The sequence below is a fragment of the Macrobrachium rosenbergii genome, chromosome 5 (genome assembly GCF_040412425.1).
Source record: "Macrobrachium rosenbergii isolate ZJJX-2024 chromosome 5, ASM4041242v1, whole genome shotgun sequence".
Taxonomy (NCBI): Eukaryota; Metazoa; Arthropoda; class Malacostraca; order Decapoda; family Palaemonidae; genus Macrobrachium; species Macrobrachium rosenbergii.
Genome location: NC_089745.1, coordinates 45,938,325 through 45,955,847, shown reverse-complemented (window position 1 = coordinate 45,955,847; position 17,523 = coordinate 45,938,325). Strand labels below are relative to the sequence as shown.

General features: G+C 42.6%; 1 protein-coding gene across 6 annotated transcripts in view; it reads left to right on the top strand.

The window, feature by feature from the left end:
• LOC136838739 (anoctamin-4) overlaps nucleotides 1-17,523 on the top strand; it is a 228,983-nt gene that overhangs the window by 199,144 nt on the left and 12,316 nt on the right. For all 6 annotated transcript variants that reach the window (XM_067104191.1, XM_067104189.1, XM_067104187.1 and 3 more), the window contains 7 exons: nucleotides 2,850-3,067; nucleotides 4,575-4,739; nucleotides 5,054-5,197; nucleotides 6,633-6,802; nucleotides 6,922-7,055; nucleotides 7,352-7,557; nucleotides 7,749-7,854. In XM_067104191.1, the coding sequence (XP_066960292.1) occupies nucleotides 2,850-3,067; nucleotides 4,575-4,739; nucleotides 5,054-5,197; nucleotides 6,633-6,802; nucleotides 6,922-7,055; nucleotides 7,352-7,557; nucleotides 7,749-7,854 (1,143 nt within the window). The remainder of the gene's footprint in view (nucleotides 1-2,849; nucleotides 3,068-4,574; nucleotides 4,740-5,053; nucleotides 5,198-6,632; nucleotides 6,803-6,921; nucleotides 7,056-7,351; nucleotides 7,558-7,748; nucleotides 7,855-17,523) is intronic.

Genomic DNA, 17,523 nt, shown 5'->3' with positions numbered 1-17,523 from the left:
GCCTCCCGGTCTGTCCTCCGTCACCCACGTAGGAAAGAGACGTGGAAAATCCTTATTATTACCCATATTAGATAGTGGGGATAACACGCAAACCATCATAGTGATGAATGTGCAGGGTTTAGTTTCGAGTAACTCAAAAAGAAAGGGACGACGCCGTGCGGCCACCCTTAACCAGGCCCTACAGAGGACCTTTCCTTGTGCTCGAAAGGGATAAAAAGGCATTCCGGGTAGCCGTCCACGGAAGGGAAGACTGGATATCAGTAGACTGCCTCAAGCCCGTATTCCTGGAGGAGGACGTCGGGGGTGGTTCCCAAAGCTTCCCACAGGATATAGCAACCCCCGGCCAGCTCCATGCGCAGGAAAATGTCATGGGCATCCCCGGAAAACCCCAAAACCAGACAGAGAGGCACCCCAACACATCTCTCCAGAGGGCGCCGGGGAAGGCGACCACCCCCTCCAGTTGACATTGAGAAAGCGGGGCCCCCTCCGTCGCCCCAGCAGATACCTACTTTGATCAGACGTTACCTACGTCTTGTGGGGGGGAGTATTGTAAGGTCCCCACTCAACACGTTCTCTGTAATGAACATCCCGTTTTCTGCAATGCCTTCACATGTGACCTGGGGTCGGCCGAACACATACCATAATTGTGAATTGTATATTTTATTGTCTGTTCAAGTGACCATGCATTATGTATATGTAACAGAGTATTTTTTGTAACAGACCAGACATTGTTAATCATTATGTTTTCTTGTGTTTTCTGTATGTACCTGTCCTGTTTTTGTAGAGAAATAGACTGACCTCAGGTCACCTGTAAATCTTTGTACCTACAGTCTCTGCATTATACGCAGACGTCCACATGCCGCTTTATAAGCGGATCGCTTCATCTATAAACTGGCAGTACTTGTCTTCCTGCTCATTATTTCGCACCTCTCTCACACCCTACTCTGCTGGCTTCAGTAATTCTTTATATTGGGATCTTAGCTGAATAAAGCCTTGAATATGCATTGAGGTTTTTTATTACAAGGACTTATCTCAGCAGTTCCTTCATACATTCCAAGTTCTGCCTCCCCTGCGGTTCCTCTGAGTCCTGCTAGAACACTCCTACTGTTTTTCTGGTCTTACCAACCCTCCATTTCATTCTTTTCTTGTTCTGATAATCCCTGTGAGAGTTAGGATTTTAAACTTCTGTTCTACTTTTAACTTGTTCTTTGTGTACCGTTACCAATGTCATATACTCCTTTATAACTACACTAGTCAGCCACTTCCACTGTAATGAGTTTTGCATACTAAAAAATAAAGGACCTTAGTAGCCTTGAAGTAGTAGTTAGGTATATTCTTTTCTTCTGTATTAAATTATTTCTCTTTCTCCTATTTTTGTATATTAATGATCCCATTGTAACCAGATTATAACAAAAAAAGGAATTCCTTCAGCACTCATATTGAGCGACTCAAGAAGTGCAATTGAAGCAATAGGATCATTTAAATCAAATAATCACCTTGTCCAAAATATACAACGGAAATACATCAGTTAATTACAAACGGCCTTCAAATTCAAATTTGTTGGATCCCAGCCCATGTAGGTATTGAGGGTAATGAGAAAGCAGATAAAGCTGCAAAATTGGCTTGTACAATCCCCCCAACTACTATGAAAGCACCCATACCAGACTGGCTAGCATCAGTTAAACCCTTAATTTATAGGGATTGGCAAAATGATTGGACAAATATACCCCCCACAAAACAAACTAAAACAAATTAAGAACGAAGTTAAAAAATGGCATTCTTCTACCCAAAAGCAAAGAATCAATGAGGTTATTTTAACTAGACTCAGAATAGGACACTCCAGACTCACACATGGTCATCTGATGTCAACTCCGCACACAAACCCAATAACTTGTGAAAGATGTAACATCCCAGTAACAGTCAAACACATTTTGATTGACTGTCCCAGATGGCATCATGAAAGAAAGACTTATTTACAAAATAAATCAATAAAGGATATTCTAGCAGAAGGTAATAACTTTTCAGTTAATAATATCATTCTTTTCCTAAACAAAATTAAATTGATAAGTAAAATATAATCTTCCCCCCCCCTTTTTTTTTTTTTTTCTTTCTTTCTCGATTGTTTTTTTCTAACTCCCCCCCCTTTTTTATTATTTATTTATTTAGTTAACTACTTAATTTTTTTGTGTACTCTTTCCCCCATTCTTTTCCCAGCCCGAGAAGAACCCTAAAAGAGTTCAGAGGTCTGGTTAAACAAATCATTTATAACTAACTAACTCAACGGTATCACTTTTTATCAGACTTTGCAACTTCTCCTTGCTTTGACTACTGAACACTATCATTCATAAACATGAGACATTTCTCATTCCATTCACAGTCTTTTCCTATCATTTTGAAATTTGTACTGCATACTATTGTTTCCTACTCTTGTTATTTTATCACTATAGGCATTGAATTGCCTTGACCAATGCACATGCCTACATATGTGTACAGTATTTAGTTTCATTTTCACAATCAAACCAGCTATCTGTATGTATAACGTCATCTATGTTATTGCATCGTTTTCATTATCAAAAGTCCTCTTTAGGTATTTAAACTGTGCTCTTTATCCCTTGATTTAAATATTTTCATATAGTGATTTCATAATAATGTAAACAGTTCATTCAGGGACACAAAACCACCATCTTGTCTATTCTTCATACATTATGAAGAAGAAATTTTTAGTTTTTCATTATTATTATTGAAATGCTGAAGAATATGCAGACTGAAATCCTTAAAATAATGGAGATATTTTTTAACTGGTGTCATGATTGAGTTTGAAAAACTAAAGATGTTGCTTTATTTTGCAGCCACATTGTTTCTAGAGCTTTGGAAACGTAAACAATCTGTCATTCAGTGGCAGTGGGATCTAGAAAACTATGAAGAAGAAGAAGAACTTCGTCCTCAGTTCCATGAGAAAGTGACTTCCACAAGAATAAATCCGGTCACGAAAAAGCGAGAGCCCTATTTACCCCTGTGGGAGAAAGTATCTCGTGTAATAGCATCTGGTTCTCTTGTTTTGTTAATGGTATGTATGTATGAAAATTAAAATGTTTCGTGTAAGCCCATTAAATTTTCAAGGTTAATTATAACCTTAAAATCTTTACTGCATAATATTTTGTGGGAAGTTATTTTCATACATTAGTGTGCAGTAAACGGCCCTGTACTCGCTGGGGATGCGTACCACACTCCCCCATGAATAGCTAAAATCCGGGAATCTTAAAATCCCTCTAAAAACACTTAGAACTGCGTATTTTGATAGTTCAAACACAAGAAAAACCCTCTAAAAATGCTTATACATGAGTACAGTATTTTAATAGTTTTATCACAAGAAGTGCATTTAGTCATGAAAATGATATGAAAATACAGTAATTAGTGAATATTTCTCGGTGAAAAATATTGCGAATGTGTGAATTTTCCACAAATAATGTGTAGTTACGTTCCACAGAGAAATCCCCGAAATGGCGAGTCTGCAAATATGGGGGGTTTACTTTATAGTGAAGGTATACTTGTGTTTTTTGAAATTGCTATTATCTGAATGCTCAATTACCATTTTCTGTACTGTATAATGTTTAGGGTTTGGGGAACAAAAAATAGAAGTAAATTATGAACACAAGAAAGTTGAAAATGTGATTTTCATCATGAGTTAAGTGGGGATGAATAGGACAGAAGTAGAATTGTAGTAGAAATGAGAATTATTTCTTTAACATAAAATCCAGATACAGTCTATCAAAAATGAGAATGCATTGAAAAGGCAGTATACTATAGTCTATTAGAAGCAATTTTATTTCTCTCAGTTTTTGCTAGGGAAAGCTGTGGTAAATGTGAACCCACTACTGTAGTATCTGGAACAAATTCTTGTGATGCATGACCCCATAGGAAGGAGCTTAAGAAACTGCTTTAATAATAATAATAATAATAATAATAATAATAATAATAATAATAATAATAATAATAATTAATAAAAAAAATGTGGGTATGATGAATTGACCTGGAGATTATTTAAAACTACAAGCAACCAATAGGAGACAAAGTAGGAGGTCAGTTCATGTAGTCCGGATGCTAACATCCAAGATGGCATTATGAGCCACAAGTAAAGTGTCTACATGTGTTAGAGCACCCAGATTGATAGCTAACACATTTTTTTTTTCAGTTTAAAGCTCTGCCTTATTAGAGAAATGGCTTGGATGGTGATTTACTTCAATCTACTTAATCTTCCCAGGGCAGACTGATCAGGAACAAAACTGTTTTTAGAAGACAAACGTACTGTATTGGTCACTTATGTTCATTCATTTAATACTGTACTGTACAAGCGTATTGCCATGGTTTGATGTATGGAAAAGGGCATTTATTTTAAGAAAAGTCCAAGTTAATTTAGAGCTCAGGTAGCAAAATTATGTTAATTTTTAATGGTTAAGAACATTAAAGCAGAAATTTTTTCAAAACTTAGTGGTGAAAGCATTTGGGAGTTGGATTTGTATTTGGTTATCATAGGAGGAAATATTTATCACTAAATTGCCATTTCCTTTTGACAGCTATTTGTGGTCCTTGCAGCTGTCTTTGCTGTGATTCTATATCGTATAGCTGTTGCTGTCTCAGTGTACAAGACAGACAACGAATACATTAGAAGTAATACAAGATTAATTACTTCAATCACAGCTGCATTTATTGATCTTATTCTTATCATCATACTTAACTTTGTAAGTTGAAAGATATTTCTTCCAAAGTAATTTCTGGTGTTTAAGTACCCTAGTGGAGTATCTTGAAGAATAAATCTTCACTAGCTTCATTAAGGGGAAACCAGTATGAAATACAGCGTAACTTGGTGCAAAAAGTTTGCTTTAGTAACACAAACATGTTTGTTCATGTTTTGAAATACAGTATATTGTAGTTGAATGACTGCTCTGAAACATACAAAGAATGTATATAAAAGTTTGTCTTTGACTTTGATAATTAGATGGAATATGATGGTAACAGTAACCATAAAAAGTACAATAATTTTATACAATTTCAGTTCTACGATAAGCTGGTTTTGTGGCTCACAGATCTTGAAGTTCCTCGGACGCAGACAGAGTATGAGGATTCATATACCCTCAAGATGTTTCTGTTTCAGTTCATCAACTACTATTCTTCCCTCATATATATTGCCTTTTTCAAGGTGAGAAATACTATTCAGACTAAGTGATTGTAATACACTGTAGGACATTGCAGTACACTATGTGTGTACAGTATTAGTTATAAGAATGTCTAGGTGTCACAGTGCAAGGGCAATGCAAAGACAGTTTTTAATAGTTTTCTGTAAAAGAAAATTATTGAGATGGCTTTGTCTGTCCATCCATGTTTTTTCTGTCTGCCCTCACATTTGAAAAACTGCCGAGGCTAGAGGGCTGCAAATTGGTATGTTGATCATCCACCCTCCAATCATCAAACATACCAATTGCAGCCCCATAGCGCACAACACAGGCCACCACTAGACTGTGGCTGAGTTTCATGGGCCGTAGTGGAAAGTTTCATACTGCATTATACACTGTACAGAAAACTTGATTGCCCCAAAGTTTCATGCATACTTTTCATCGTTTGCAGTTTAATTTTTCAAGATAATTACTGTATACCAGTACTATATACATTAAGGTTATTTACAGCATATACTGTATCATTATCCACTTTTTCATACACAGAACATGGTATTGTAACTTAAACCGCACAAATAGCACTTGCTTACTGCCGTTTTATTTTTTACTGACATGATCTTTGTAGGAACTATACCAGGTTTTGAGTGAATACTAGGCTAACTGTTATGAGGATTAATATTGCATGCCATACGGTTTGGATGAAATTAGCCGGAAAAATGTTCACAGCACTTCAATGGGCCATAAATTACATGGCAACTCTATTAGCTCAGTATATTACCATGTATATACCAGTATTATCAGAGTTAAAGTATATGTGCTTTTTAAAACCTAATGGATTAGCACTCAGTGTGTCTGATAATGAGTAGAAGACTTGCTTATATAATCTTATGTCAGTGTTCAGTCATGAAGCTTTATTGCATATGTGAATAAATGATACTAACTACAATTATGTTGATTTTAGTGAGTTTGTACATGATTTTGGGAAGTGTATACATTAGGTGATTTAAAATTATCCTGGATATAGTAACAAAGGAAATGAAAAGATGGCTGTGTATTTTTAAGACATTTTCATTATTCTGTAAGTAACCCCTGTGGTTTTTGTAGTAGCGGTACAGAACAACTTCAGAAAAGTTTGCTCTGTTAGGTTCTGTAATGAGCCTTTATTATCAATAAGGCACAGCCAGAAATGTCTACTTTCTCATGGACTTCAGAAAATTTCAGCATCAGGAGCATTTCTAGTAAACACAAGGAAGCAACTGGAAATTGATCACTGTCTATGAAAATAAGAAATCGTACCTCAGAAGCATTACATAGAAATTCGTCCATGGCATTGCAGGTCAATTGAATTTTTGCAAACTTCTTAATATGCAAAACTTTTGTACATGCGTATGTTCTTGATTATAATCTCTTTACATTTTGATGTTTATCATTTGTGTTATTAACTCCATTCTTTATTTGTAGGGACGCTTTTTCTTCCATCCTGGTGATACAGATGTCCGAACAAATGTTTTTATGAATGTACGGTCAGATATGTGTGATCCAGCAGGATGTCTTTTTGAGTTGATGGTACAGTTGGCCATCATCATGGTTGGGAAGCAGTTCTTCAGTAACCTCATAGAAATTGTCATTCCGTAAGTATGGGTGTTTAGGAATAAAGTGTATAGGTGTTAGATGATGATATAAAGGATGTTTTCAGTATTTCAAATACTGTAATTGTATGGTTTTGAATGTTTCTATGTATTTTTTTTAGGGTTTTGCGAGTTTGGTGGAAAAAGAAAATGGACCACGACAATCATCAGAATGTAGCTTATACAAGATGGGAACAAGATTATGATCTTGGTCCATACACTAGTTTTTCCCTTTTTGGTGAATATTTGGAAATGGGTCAGTATTTTTCTAGGTATTCCTAGTTTTGTGTGTACATTTTATCCAATTTATACTATCCTGACATTTGGCTCTCATAATTCATTTTTAGAAATCCAGTGCTTCATACTGCTTTAAGACTCTACCTATTAATTTCTTTTTGGAAATACAATATTATTGCCCTAAGACCAGTACTTCCAGCTGCAAACAGCTTGACGTGCACTCTTGGATTGCTGGTAATGCTTTTCTGTTTACAATGAAAAATATTTCCCTAAAATAAGTTGTATTAATTCATGAAATATTAATTTCTCCTACAGTAATTCAGTATGGTTTTGTGACTCTTTTTGTGGCTGCCTTTCCATTAGCACCTATTTTTGCCTTCATTAACAATGTAGTGGAGATTCGATTGGATGCATATAAATACCTTACCAAAAGCAGAAGGCCTAGGGCTGAAAGGACACAAGACATTGGCATTTGGTATGGAATATTGAAGGGGATCACTTACTGTTCTGTCATAACCAACGTAAGTTATGTGTTTTATGAAGAGCTTTAAGATATTGAATATGAATACATTTTCCATTGTAATAGTAAAGCCATGTTAAAAAAATTAATAATGAAAACAAATTTTATAATGAAAACAACTTATTTATAAACAAGTGAGTTGGTTTCATTTTAAAGATTTTGTTCATAAGTGAGAAAGTATTTTTTTTCTAGGCCTTTGTCATTTCATACACAAGTGACTTCATTCCTCGTCTAGTGTACATGTTTGGGTATTCTGACAATCACAATCTAGTTGGATATGTCAAGAATAGCCTTTCAGGTTAGTAACTTTTTTTTAACTTTGCATTCTTGGTCTGGATGACATAAAAGGTGGGGTATACTCACAAAGTCTTGCCAAGGTGAACATTTTTCCAAAATTTCAAGACTCCAGAATTTGAAAAAACTAATTTTTTTATATTTATTAACTTGAGTTTTAGTTAAATAGCTATGAAATTATTTCTTGGCTAAAGTTTATTAAAACATAATTTTTTTTTCTATGAACATAGATTGAAGATCTTAAACCTACTTGTACAGTATACTTATTTATCTTTAGGTAACTCAATACTGAATCAACCTTTTAACTAAATCCCTTCCTGGCTCAGTTATTTCAACCAAGCATTTTTTATTTTAATTTGGTAAACTAAGAATCAAATAGTACAGGAATTATAAAATATATACTGTATTAATGGCTTTACTAATTTTGATGATTAAAATGCACTCCTAAAATATCCCTCTGGTTATGAGTTAACTCTTACTATGTAACAGGGTTCAGTGGCATAAGAAAAAAATGAATGGGAAAAAATTCTTTGTTATTGTCAGTAAACTGTTCATTCTCGATTTTAGGAAATAAAGTGATAATCAAAGATAACAAATGTAATGAAAAAATGTAAAAAGTACAGTAACATGTATTAGCAGTCTGATGCAAAAATGCCTTTTACTGTATTGCTCTTTAAAATAGTTTTTCTAAGTGTAGCCAAGGGTATAGGTTGAATTCAGTTTTTTCAAAGTAGTGTAGACAAGTGTATAGTATAGGTTAAATTTATGGATATAAGGGTTTAAAAATCCCAGATTTGTTCCTACACAAATACAAACCCTCGGTCCTTTACGTATGGGGATACTTTTGGCGTAGCTGAACATAGGCCACAAAAGACTTACAAGGCATTAATTGGTATCACTACCAGCTGGGCATGTGTTGGCAACTGTGGGAAACCCACGGTGCTAACCGCCCAGATTCACGCACCACTTCTCTTTCTAGCCTTGTGTGGAACAGACATGTTTTTCTGCGCTCTCTGTTCATTTCCTGGCTACGAAAGCTACAACCTCACGGTGTGTTTGTGACTTGTGACCTTGTGTATTTGTGCGTGTTTGTGAGATGGCTAATCCCTCACAAACCCATGATTTAGACAAGCCTTGGCGCCGGATTTGTCCTGGTAAGGACAAAAAATGTGGCGCCTTCCGCTGTTCTGCAGACTCGGATCCCCACTCCTTTTGCCTGAAGTGTCGTAAGGGGAGCAAGGATCCCCCTGATTGTTCTGTGGATGTACCATGCGATGAGTGTAGGCTCTGATCCCCCGAGCAGTGGGATAGGTACTTGCGTGGACCCAGATATAGAAGGAAGGAGTCCAAGGCATCAGAGGGGATTCCTTTGTCCCCTTCAACCCCCATCGTGGTCACTCCCTCTCCATCTTATCTGAGTCCCAGTGGCCTCCCCTTACTGCCCCTGATGGAACCTGTCTCTTTATCCCCTGTGCCCGCATCTGCGGCCCCAGAGGAGACGAGATCAGCTGACTTAGCCTGCACACCCCCCAGTTCCCCACCTCACCCAGAATCTCTTATCTCCGGGTTAGGGGGGGGACCTCATTTGCCTTTATCTCCTTCCGCAGGTTTGGGACTTGTACCTGGTTTGAGTCGGGTGTGGGAGTCACTCAGGATGGTTGGCAATCCTGATTTGTCCTCACTTTTCGATCACATGAGCTTGGTGGGGCGGGGAGGGGTATGCCCCCTTCCCCCACTATCCACATGGTGGTTGCTCTCACGACCACCACCGTTTCTGCTGTGCGGCCGAGGAGCGTAGTGACTTCGCAGTGTCAGCGCTGGCTGGTCCGGTCTGCTCAGTCACTCCACCACCTACCGGTTATGCTCTCACTCCTCCCGCCTCGCTTCCACCATTACCCGTGCCCACCCCGGATCGTCAGGTGTTTGCTGCGGCACCAATAGTTTCCGACAGCGGACACTCTCCAAGTGACCCGCCTCGGTCTGTTGCTCCCGCTTCAGACCGTACCGCTGCATCCGCCAACCCCGTATGGTCTGTCATTGGTATGCTGGGGGATGCAGTATTATCCCTGATTGACAAGACGAAAAAGAAGAAGAAGAAGAAGCGGGCTCGCCGTCTGTCTCCATCATCATCTTCCTCCTACTCATCATCGTCATCATCCTCGTCTTCGTCTTCTTTCTCCACTCCCCCTCCCTCTTCTAAGTCCAACTGGGCTAGGAAGGGGAGGGCGGGGTCTTCCTCCTCTCCACCTTCTCCCTCCTCCTCTTCTAAGTCCAACTGGGCTAGGAAGGGGAGGGCGGCTTCCCCTCCCTCTAAGAAGACTCGCTCTGCTATGGCAGCGCTCTCCCCCCTCGGGAACGGACTGCTGGTTCTCTCGCCGAGAAGGGCACTTTGGTACCCTCCTTGGACAGTTCGGGAGCTCCATCCTCCCAGACTGGTTCCGGTAGACCGTGTGAGCTCGAGCTCTGTCACGGGCTCGGGCACGGAACGGGAGAAACCCATGTGCTTCTTCCCCACCCAGTCTGTACCCCTTGTCCAAGTTGGATAGGGGTATGGCAGGGAGGGTGACCAAGGATGTTCCACCCCCGGGGGTGTCTGGGATGCCAACGGATTTTCCCCCACGGTCTTCTTCGTCCGTCGCGGCACCAAAGAAAGCCGGAACACGCCCAGACGGTAGGGACGGCAGCCTACATACTGCGAGGAGGCCGTCCCCTGATTGTCATGACGGTCTCTCACCCTTACGAGCCAGTCCGCCCAGGCCCTCACACGACCTCCCATTGCAGGTAGGGAACATTGAGGGGTCCGCCGCCACCACTGGCTATGCCAGCAGGCGTGACGGTAGTGTTCGCTCTGCCTCTCCAAGCCCCTCGGCTTCCTCGGGATTCTCTGGGAGGAAACGGGGTCGGTAGAGTTACCGGAGCTGACGCTCTAGGGCAATCAGCTTCAGGGGTGTCCAGCCCTCCTCTCCCCGCGAGTGGGAGGTCGTACGCTTCCGTAGTGCGGGATAGAGATGAGGGATCGATCCCGGGCTCACCTGCAGGTGGGGCTTTCCTGGATGACCGCCTCTCGGAGGGCCCCCTGCTGAGAGACTCGGACACTCCGGAGATGCAGAGGGCATTCGTAGAGGTCGTGGCGCTGATCCGTCAGCACAACGGCCTGGAGGAACCGCTTCCAACCCCGTTGGAGGAACATTCGTCTAGACTGGCCTCCTGTGGGCTCCTCTGGCAGACAGCGTTCTCAATCAGGTGAACAACTTAGCCTCTGGGCAGTCGTCATCACTTAGCTCGTCTTGAGCTACCAAGCTGTTGCCTCCCCCTCTCCCGAGACAGAAGAAATATTACGTTCGGTCTGAAGGTGGACTACAGACAAAGGTCGTGGAACCAGGGCTGACTCGCCTGGCATCTGGTGCCACGTCGGCTCAGCTGTTGGCGGGATGTGTTTTTCTGACAAGCGGAGATGAGCGCTTTGGAGGGCACGGCTCTGTCGGCCCTCCAGGCGGTGTCTTGGCTTGACAACTGGGCCTTCACTCTGTTGAGGATCGCAGCCTCGTCTACTCATGGTGAGGATCCGACCTTCAGGAGTCTTTGCCAGTCGGGGGCTAAGGCTATTTCCTTCCTCACCCACCAGACAGCAAATCTATGGGCCAACCTAGTACTGAAGAGAAGGGACGCAGTGCTGTCCTGGATCGCCAGGTCTCTAGGTGCGGAAGCCGCATTATCGTTGCGAAATGGTCCTATTCTAGACTCCACCTCCCTCTTCCCCAAGGGGGAGGTGGATGCTGCGGTAGACAAACGGAAGGCCGATGAACGCAACCGCCTTGTCCACCAAGCAGCGACGAAAGGGGTCACGCAACACTCGTCCTGCGGCCAGGTCCTCGACCTAAGCTAACACCCCAGCCCCAAAGAAGTCTGGTGCTTCGACGGTCACTCAGGGCAAAGTCCAGCCCCCTTCTTCATCGTCTCTTCGGAAGGAACCACGGGGTTCCTTTCATCAACCTGTTCCCCCCAAAAGGAAAGGTAAGGGCAAGAAGAAGGGGGGAGGAGCTCACTAGGAATGGCGAGCCCCCTCAGACGCTGCCGTCAGTGGGTGGGTGCCTTTCCAGCCATTGGGCCGCGTGGCAGCGGTACGGAGCAGAGACCTGGGTAGTGGATGTCCTCTGGGAGGGATATTCCCTACCTTTCGTGTCCCCGCCTCCCCTCACCGACACTCCAGTCCATTTTCATTCTTACCTCCAAGACCCCCTGAAGAAACAAGTGCTTCCTCAGGAGGTCGGAACGATGTTGAGCAAGGGCGCCATCGAAGTTGTCGAGGATCGATCCCTGGGCTTCTACAGCAGAATCTTCCTTGTGGAGAAGGCCCTTGGTGGCTGGAGACCGGTGATCGACCTCTCTCCCCTGAACCATTTCGTTCGTCAGACACGGTTCACGATGGAGATGGTGCGTACGGTACAGTAATACCTCGAACTTGCGTGATTCAAGTTGCACGAATTCACAGACACAAATTTTTCATTGGAACCTAACTAATGGTCATACACGAGTTTTTCAGACACACGAACATTTGCGAACACTGAGAAACCCAGCAAAAGTGGTTGTTTAATTTTTTTATGTAATTTATAAGTTTTGAAGCTTTTATGTGTAAATTAAATAACATTAAATATTATTAAAAGTAATAATTTCTCTCTCTCTCTCTAACATTTGCAAACACTGAGAAACCCAGCAAAAGTGTTTGTTTAATTTTTTTATGTAATTTATAAGTTTTCAAGTTTTATGTGTAAATTAAATAACATTAAATATTATTAAAAGTAATAATTTCTCTCTCTCTCTCTCTCTCTCTCTCTTTTTTAGTGAGATGAATTTTTATGGTACATGTATACAGGTATGTTTATTTGTATGATAAATCAACTTTTTACCTAATAATAAGTACTAATTTTCATATAATAATAATAATAATAATAATAATAATAATAATAATAATAATAATAATAATATAATAAAACTGTAATTACAAAATTTGTATTATTTGAACAAACAAATTCTTCCCTCATCTTTTGTAAGGAGGAGGTGAAGGCAAAAACTGTCAGACATGTCATTTAACATGACAAGAAGGGGAGTGTTGCTAATCAGTGGTCGAATTTTTCCTGTAATTCTCTCTCTCTCTCTCTCTCTCTCTCTCTCTCTCTCTCTCTCTCTCTCTCTCTCTCTCTCTCTCTCTCTCTCTCTCTCTCTCTCTCTCTCTCTCTGTGTGTGTCCGTAATAATTCGTAAAAAGATTCACTCTCTTAATGAAGGACAACTGTTACCTCTCTCTCTCTCTCTCTCTCACTCTCGTTCAAAGTTAGCCAACCTACGTATTGCAGCACTGTTTCTCTGCATGTCTTTAACTGTACAGTAGATAATTTTGAATTGATCTAATTTTACCTGTGCCGTTTACAAACTGTAAATGCGCCATTCTAAAACATAGACATAGAGCATTTCAGAACAAAGAGAGTGACAGAATAAAGATGTTTTTAAAAATGAGGTTCAGAAGACTTCTAAAAATAGATCGGCGGAATGGGGGAGAAAGTCACACCATTTATTTCTTTTTTTAAGGGTAATGTATTAAGCTAACTTTTAAATGAAAATACAGTAACTTTAATTTCATTTAATAGTTAGTTTAATACTAAATTTCCATCTTTTGATATCTAACGTAAGAATAACTCTCTCTCTCTCTCTCTCTCTCTCTCTCTCTCTCTCTCTCTCTCTCTCTCTCTCTCTCTCTCTCTCTCTCTCTCTCTCTCTCATGTGTTATTCTCTCAGTCTCCGTAATAATTGATAAATAATTTCACTCTCTTAAGTAAGGACAACCCTTATCTCTCTCTCTCTCTCTCTCTCTCTCTCTCTCTCTCTCTCTCTCTCTCTCGTTCATGGTCTGTACCATCTTTACCTGTACAGTAGATAGTTTAAATTGATCTAATTTTACCTGTATCGTCTACGAAGTGTAAATGCGCTAGTGTTGCGAATACGTTCTAAAACATAGACATAATAACTAAGAGTTGTATTAGTCAAAATATAAAACACTGTTTGTTCATGAAAAAGCATTTCGGAACAAAGAGAAAGAGACGCAGAATAAAGAAGTTGTTAAAAAGAGGTTGAGATGATTCTAAAAATAGATCGGTTGGAAGGGGAGAGAGAGAAATTCTCTTCCAAATCTCAGTTTTTATGTCAACCATTTATTTCTTTTTTAAGGGTAATGTATTAAGTTAACTTTTAAATGAAATTACAGTAACTTTAATTTCATTTAAACGTTAAATTAATAATTTGGGAGCATTATTAGGGTCATATTTAGTGTTTAAACTTTAGAAATAAGCATTTATTAGCATTTTTAGAGACCATGCCAAACTTACGCGAAAATTCACCCTGTGTGAGGGGTTCTGGAACTTTACCTCACGTAAGTTTGGAGTATGACTGTACTGTCTGCAGTCAGGGAGAACGATTTCACGCTGACGGTCGACTTAATGGACGCGTACTTCCAAGTACCTGTTCATATGTCATCTCGTCAGTACCTTTGCTTTGCCCTCGACGGGGTGGTTTACCAGTTCAAGTTCTCTGTTTCGGTCTGTCGACTGCTCCACAGATGTTCACGAGGGTATTCGCCCTCATTTCGGTTTGGGCCCATTCACGCGGGATATGTCTTCTGAGGTATCTCGACGATTGGTTAGTCCTGGTAAACTCCCGCTTGCAATTGCTACAGGACAGGCATCGTCTCCTCGAATTGTGTCACGAACTGGGAGTTGTGATCAACTTTCGGAAGTCCGATCTAATTCCCAAGCAGAAAGTTCAATACCTGGGCATGCTTAGCGACACGACAGCAAGCAGAGTCTTCCCCTCGCAGGCTCGAATCAACACGTTCAGGAAGGTAGCAAGGCTGTTCCTATCACAACAGAACCAACCTGCTCAACAGTGGCAGGTCGTAATCGGCCACCTGTCGTCGTTGGAGAAACTCGTTCCGCACGGGAGACTCCACATTCGATCTTTCCAGTGGAGGCTGAGGGATTTCTGGGATCAGTCCCGGGAGCCCCAGTCGGTTCTCTTCCCCATCTCGCAGGAGGTGAGGGACGATCTCGCCTCATGGTTGGACGACAGGAACCTGTGCATAGGGACACCTGTCCTCTCGCCCCCGGACTTACTTCTTTTCTCAGACGCATCGGAGGGGGGCTGGGGCGCTCACCTGGAGGAGTTGCTGACGGCGGGCGTGTGGGACTGTCACGAATGGCACCTTCATATCAGCGTCCTGGAGATGAAAGCAGCGTTCTTGGGTCTCCAGTGCTTCCAGGATCGTTTGGTGGGACACTCGGTAGTGTTGATGAGCGACAACACGACTGTAGTGGCATACATCAACAAGCAGGGGGGGTCTTGTCTCTCAAGCCCCTCATGAGTTGACGTTGCAGGTGCATCAATGGGCAGTCGCCCACTTGGTGGTCCTGTCGGCCAGGTACATTCTGAGCAAGAGGAACGTCCTGGCAGACATGCTCAGCCGTCGGGATCAGATAGTAGGGTCCGAGTGGTCTCTCCATCAGACTGTAGCGGACACACTTTTCAATCTGTGGGGGCGTGCGGTAGTTGACCTGTTCGCCACCCGGTACAACAGAAAGCTTCCGACCTTCTTCTCTGTCGTACCGGACCCATGGGCAGCCGCGGAGGACACATTCCAACACTAGTGGGGCAACCTCGAAGTGTATGCCTTTCCTCCGTTCTGTCTCCTTCGTCCAGTTCTCAGTCGGGTGCTGGGATCCGCAAACCTTTGGATGATCCTAGTAGCCCCGAAGCGTCCGGAAGCCATTTGGTATCCAGACCTGCTGTCCTCTGCTCTCCGTCGTTCCAAGGGAACACTCCCTCTGGCACAATCTGCTTCGTCAGCCTCACGTAGAACAGTACCACCACGTCGTGGCTTCCCTGTCTCTTCTTGCCTGGAGGTTATCCACCATCTCTTGCAAGCGAGAGGTTTTTCTCGCTGAGCATCGACAGAAATGGTGGGATACCTCAGGAAGTCCTCCGCAGAGGTTTACCAGGGTAAGTGGGCCATCTTCTGTGGTTGGTGTCGTAGATGGGGTTATTCTCCGGTCGGAGCCACTCTTCAGCAGGTAGTGGATTTCCTCGTCTTTCTTCGTCGGGAAAAGCCCTTATCGGTTTCAGCGGTGAAAGGATACAGGTCAGTTGTAGCCTTGGTCCTGAAACTGAAAGGCATCGATATTTCATCATCCCTGGAAATGTTCTTGCTGATGAAGAGCTTCAAACGGTCTTGCCCCCACCCAGGGAGCTCAGGCCCCTAGATTGGGACGTGTCTCTTGTATTGCGGAGCCTTACTCTCGCCCCTTACGAGCCGCTATGAGAAGCCACAGACAGGGATCTGACCCTCAAGACTGTCTTCCTTTTAGCCCTGGCTTCGGCGAAGAGGATTAGCGAATTGAAGGGACATTCCTTTGCAGTCAAACACTCGAGGGGGTAGGGATCAGTAATGCTCGAATTTGTTCCGGAATTTGTAGCGAAAACTCAAAACTCAACGGTCCCTGATGCTCGGTTTGAGTCTTTTACGATCCCATCCCTCAGTGACTTAGTAAATAATGACTGATGAGTTACGGCTCTGTCCTGTACAGGCGCTACGGCGCTATCTGAAGAGAACACTGCACCTCAAGCCTGAGTGTTGGCGACTCTTCGTTAGCACCAGGACCCCCAAGAAGGAAGTGTCTAAGAACACGATCTCTTTCTGGCTTCGTGAGGTTATCAAAAAGGCATATGCAGCGGCTGGCGAGGACGTTGCCAGCCCTCTACACCCCCGTGCTCACGAAATCGGGGATTGTGCCCTCCCTAGCATTCCGGAAGAACCTGTCGGTCCAGCAGGTACTAAGGGCAGGGGTGTGGTCATGCTAGGCCACATTCACCTTTTTTTTACCCTAGAGACGTTACCCATCGGTCCTTGGACACTTTTTCCTTGGGTCCGGTGGTGGCTGCTCAACAAGTGGTGTAACTACCCAGCTCCCGTAGGGACAGAGTTGCGGCTTGTCTATTGTACGCAAGTGAGTGGGCGTGAACGGTGAGTGACTGGCTCCCCCTTCCTCCCCTATCAGCCTACCCTTCTTCCCTCGGGCAGAGAGTTAGGCCGTACAAAGCTGAACCAGACGTCTGATGCAGGTGAGTTTCATTACTTGAGTGTCCTGTCTTTGATTACCTTTCAGGTATTCATTAGATGTAATGTCCCCCCTTTCCCCTGCAAGGCGGGGAAAGGGGTTGCGGGCTAATTACCAAACCCATTCCTCATGTTGGTCCTTAGTCCCCAACGTTTCCTACTCACCTCTAGTGTGATCGAGAATGGTTCTTCCTGGCTTTTGCCTCGCTGTGCGGTCGCTTACTACCGTAACCTCGCCACAGCAAGGATGGTCTAGTAGACTGGCTGGTAGCACGATGGTTCTCATAATGGTGCTCTCGGTCCAGTGGCCATGTCCCCCTGGCTCTTACCCCAGGTGTCATTCAGAGACCTCCACTCAAGATCCCTGAATCTTGAGTCCCCATATGTAAAGGACCGAGGGTTTGTATTTGTGTAGGAACAAATTGCATTTTTTACGGTAAAATGCATTTTTCCTAACATACAAACCCGAGGTCCTTTACTCAGGTTACCCACCTCAGCCGCCCCACAATCTGCC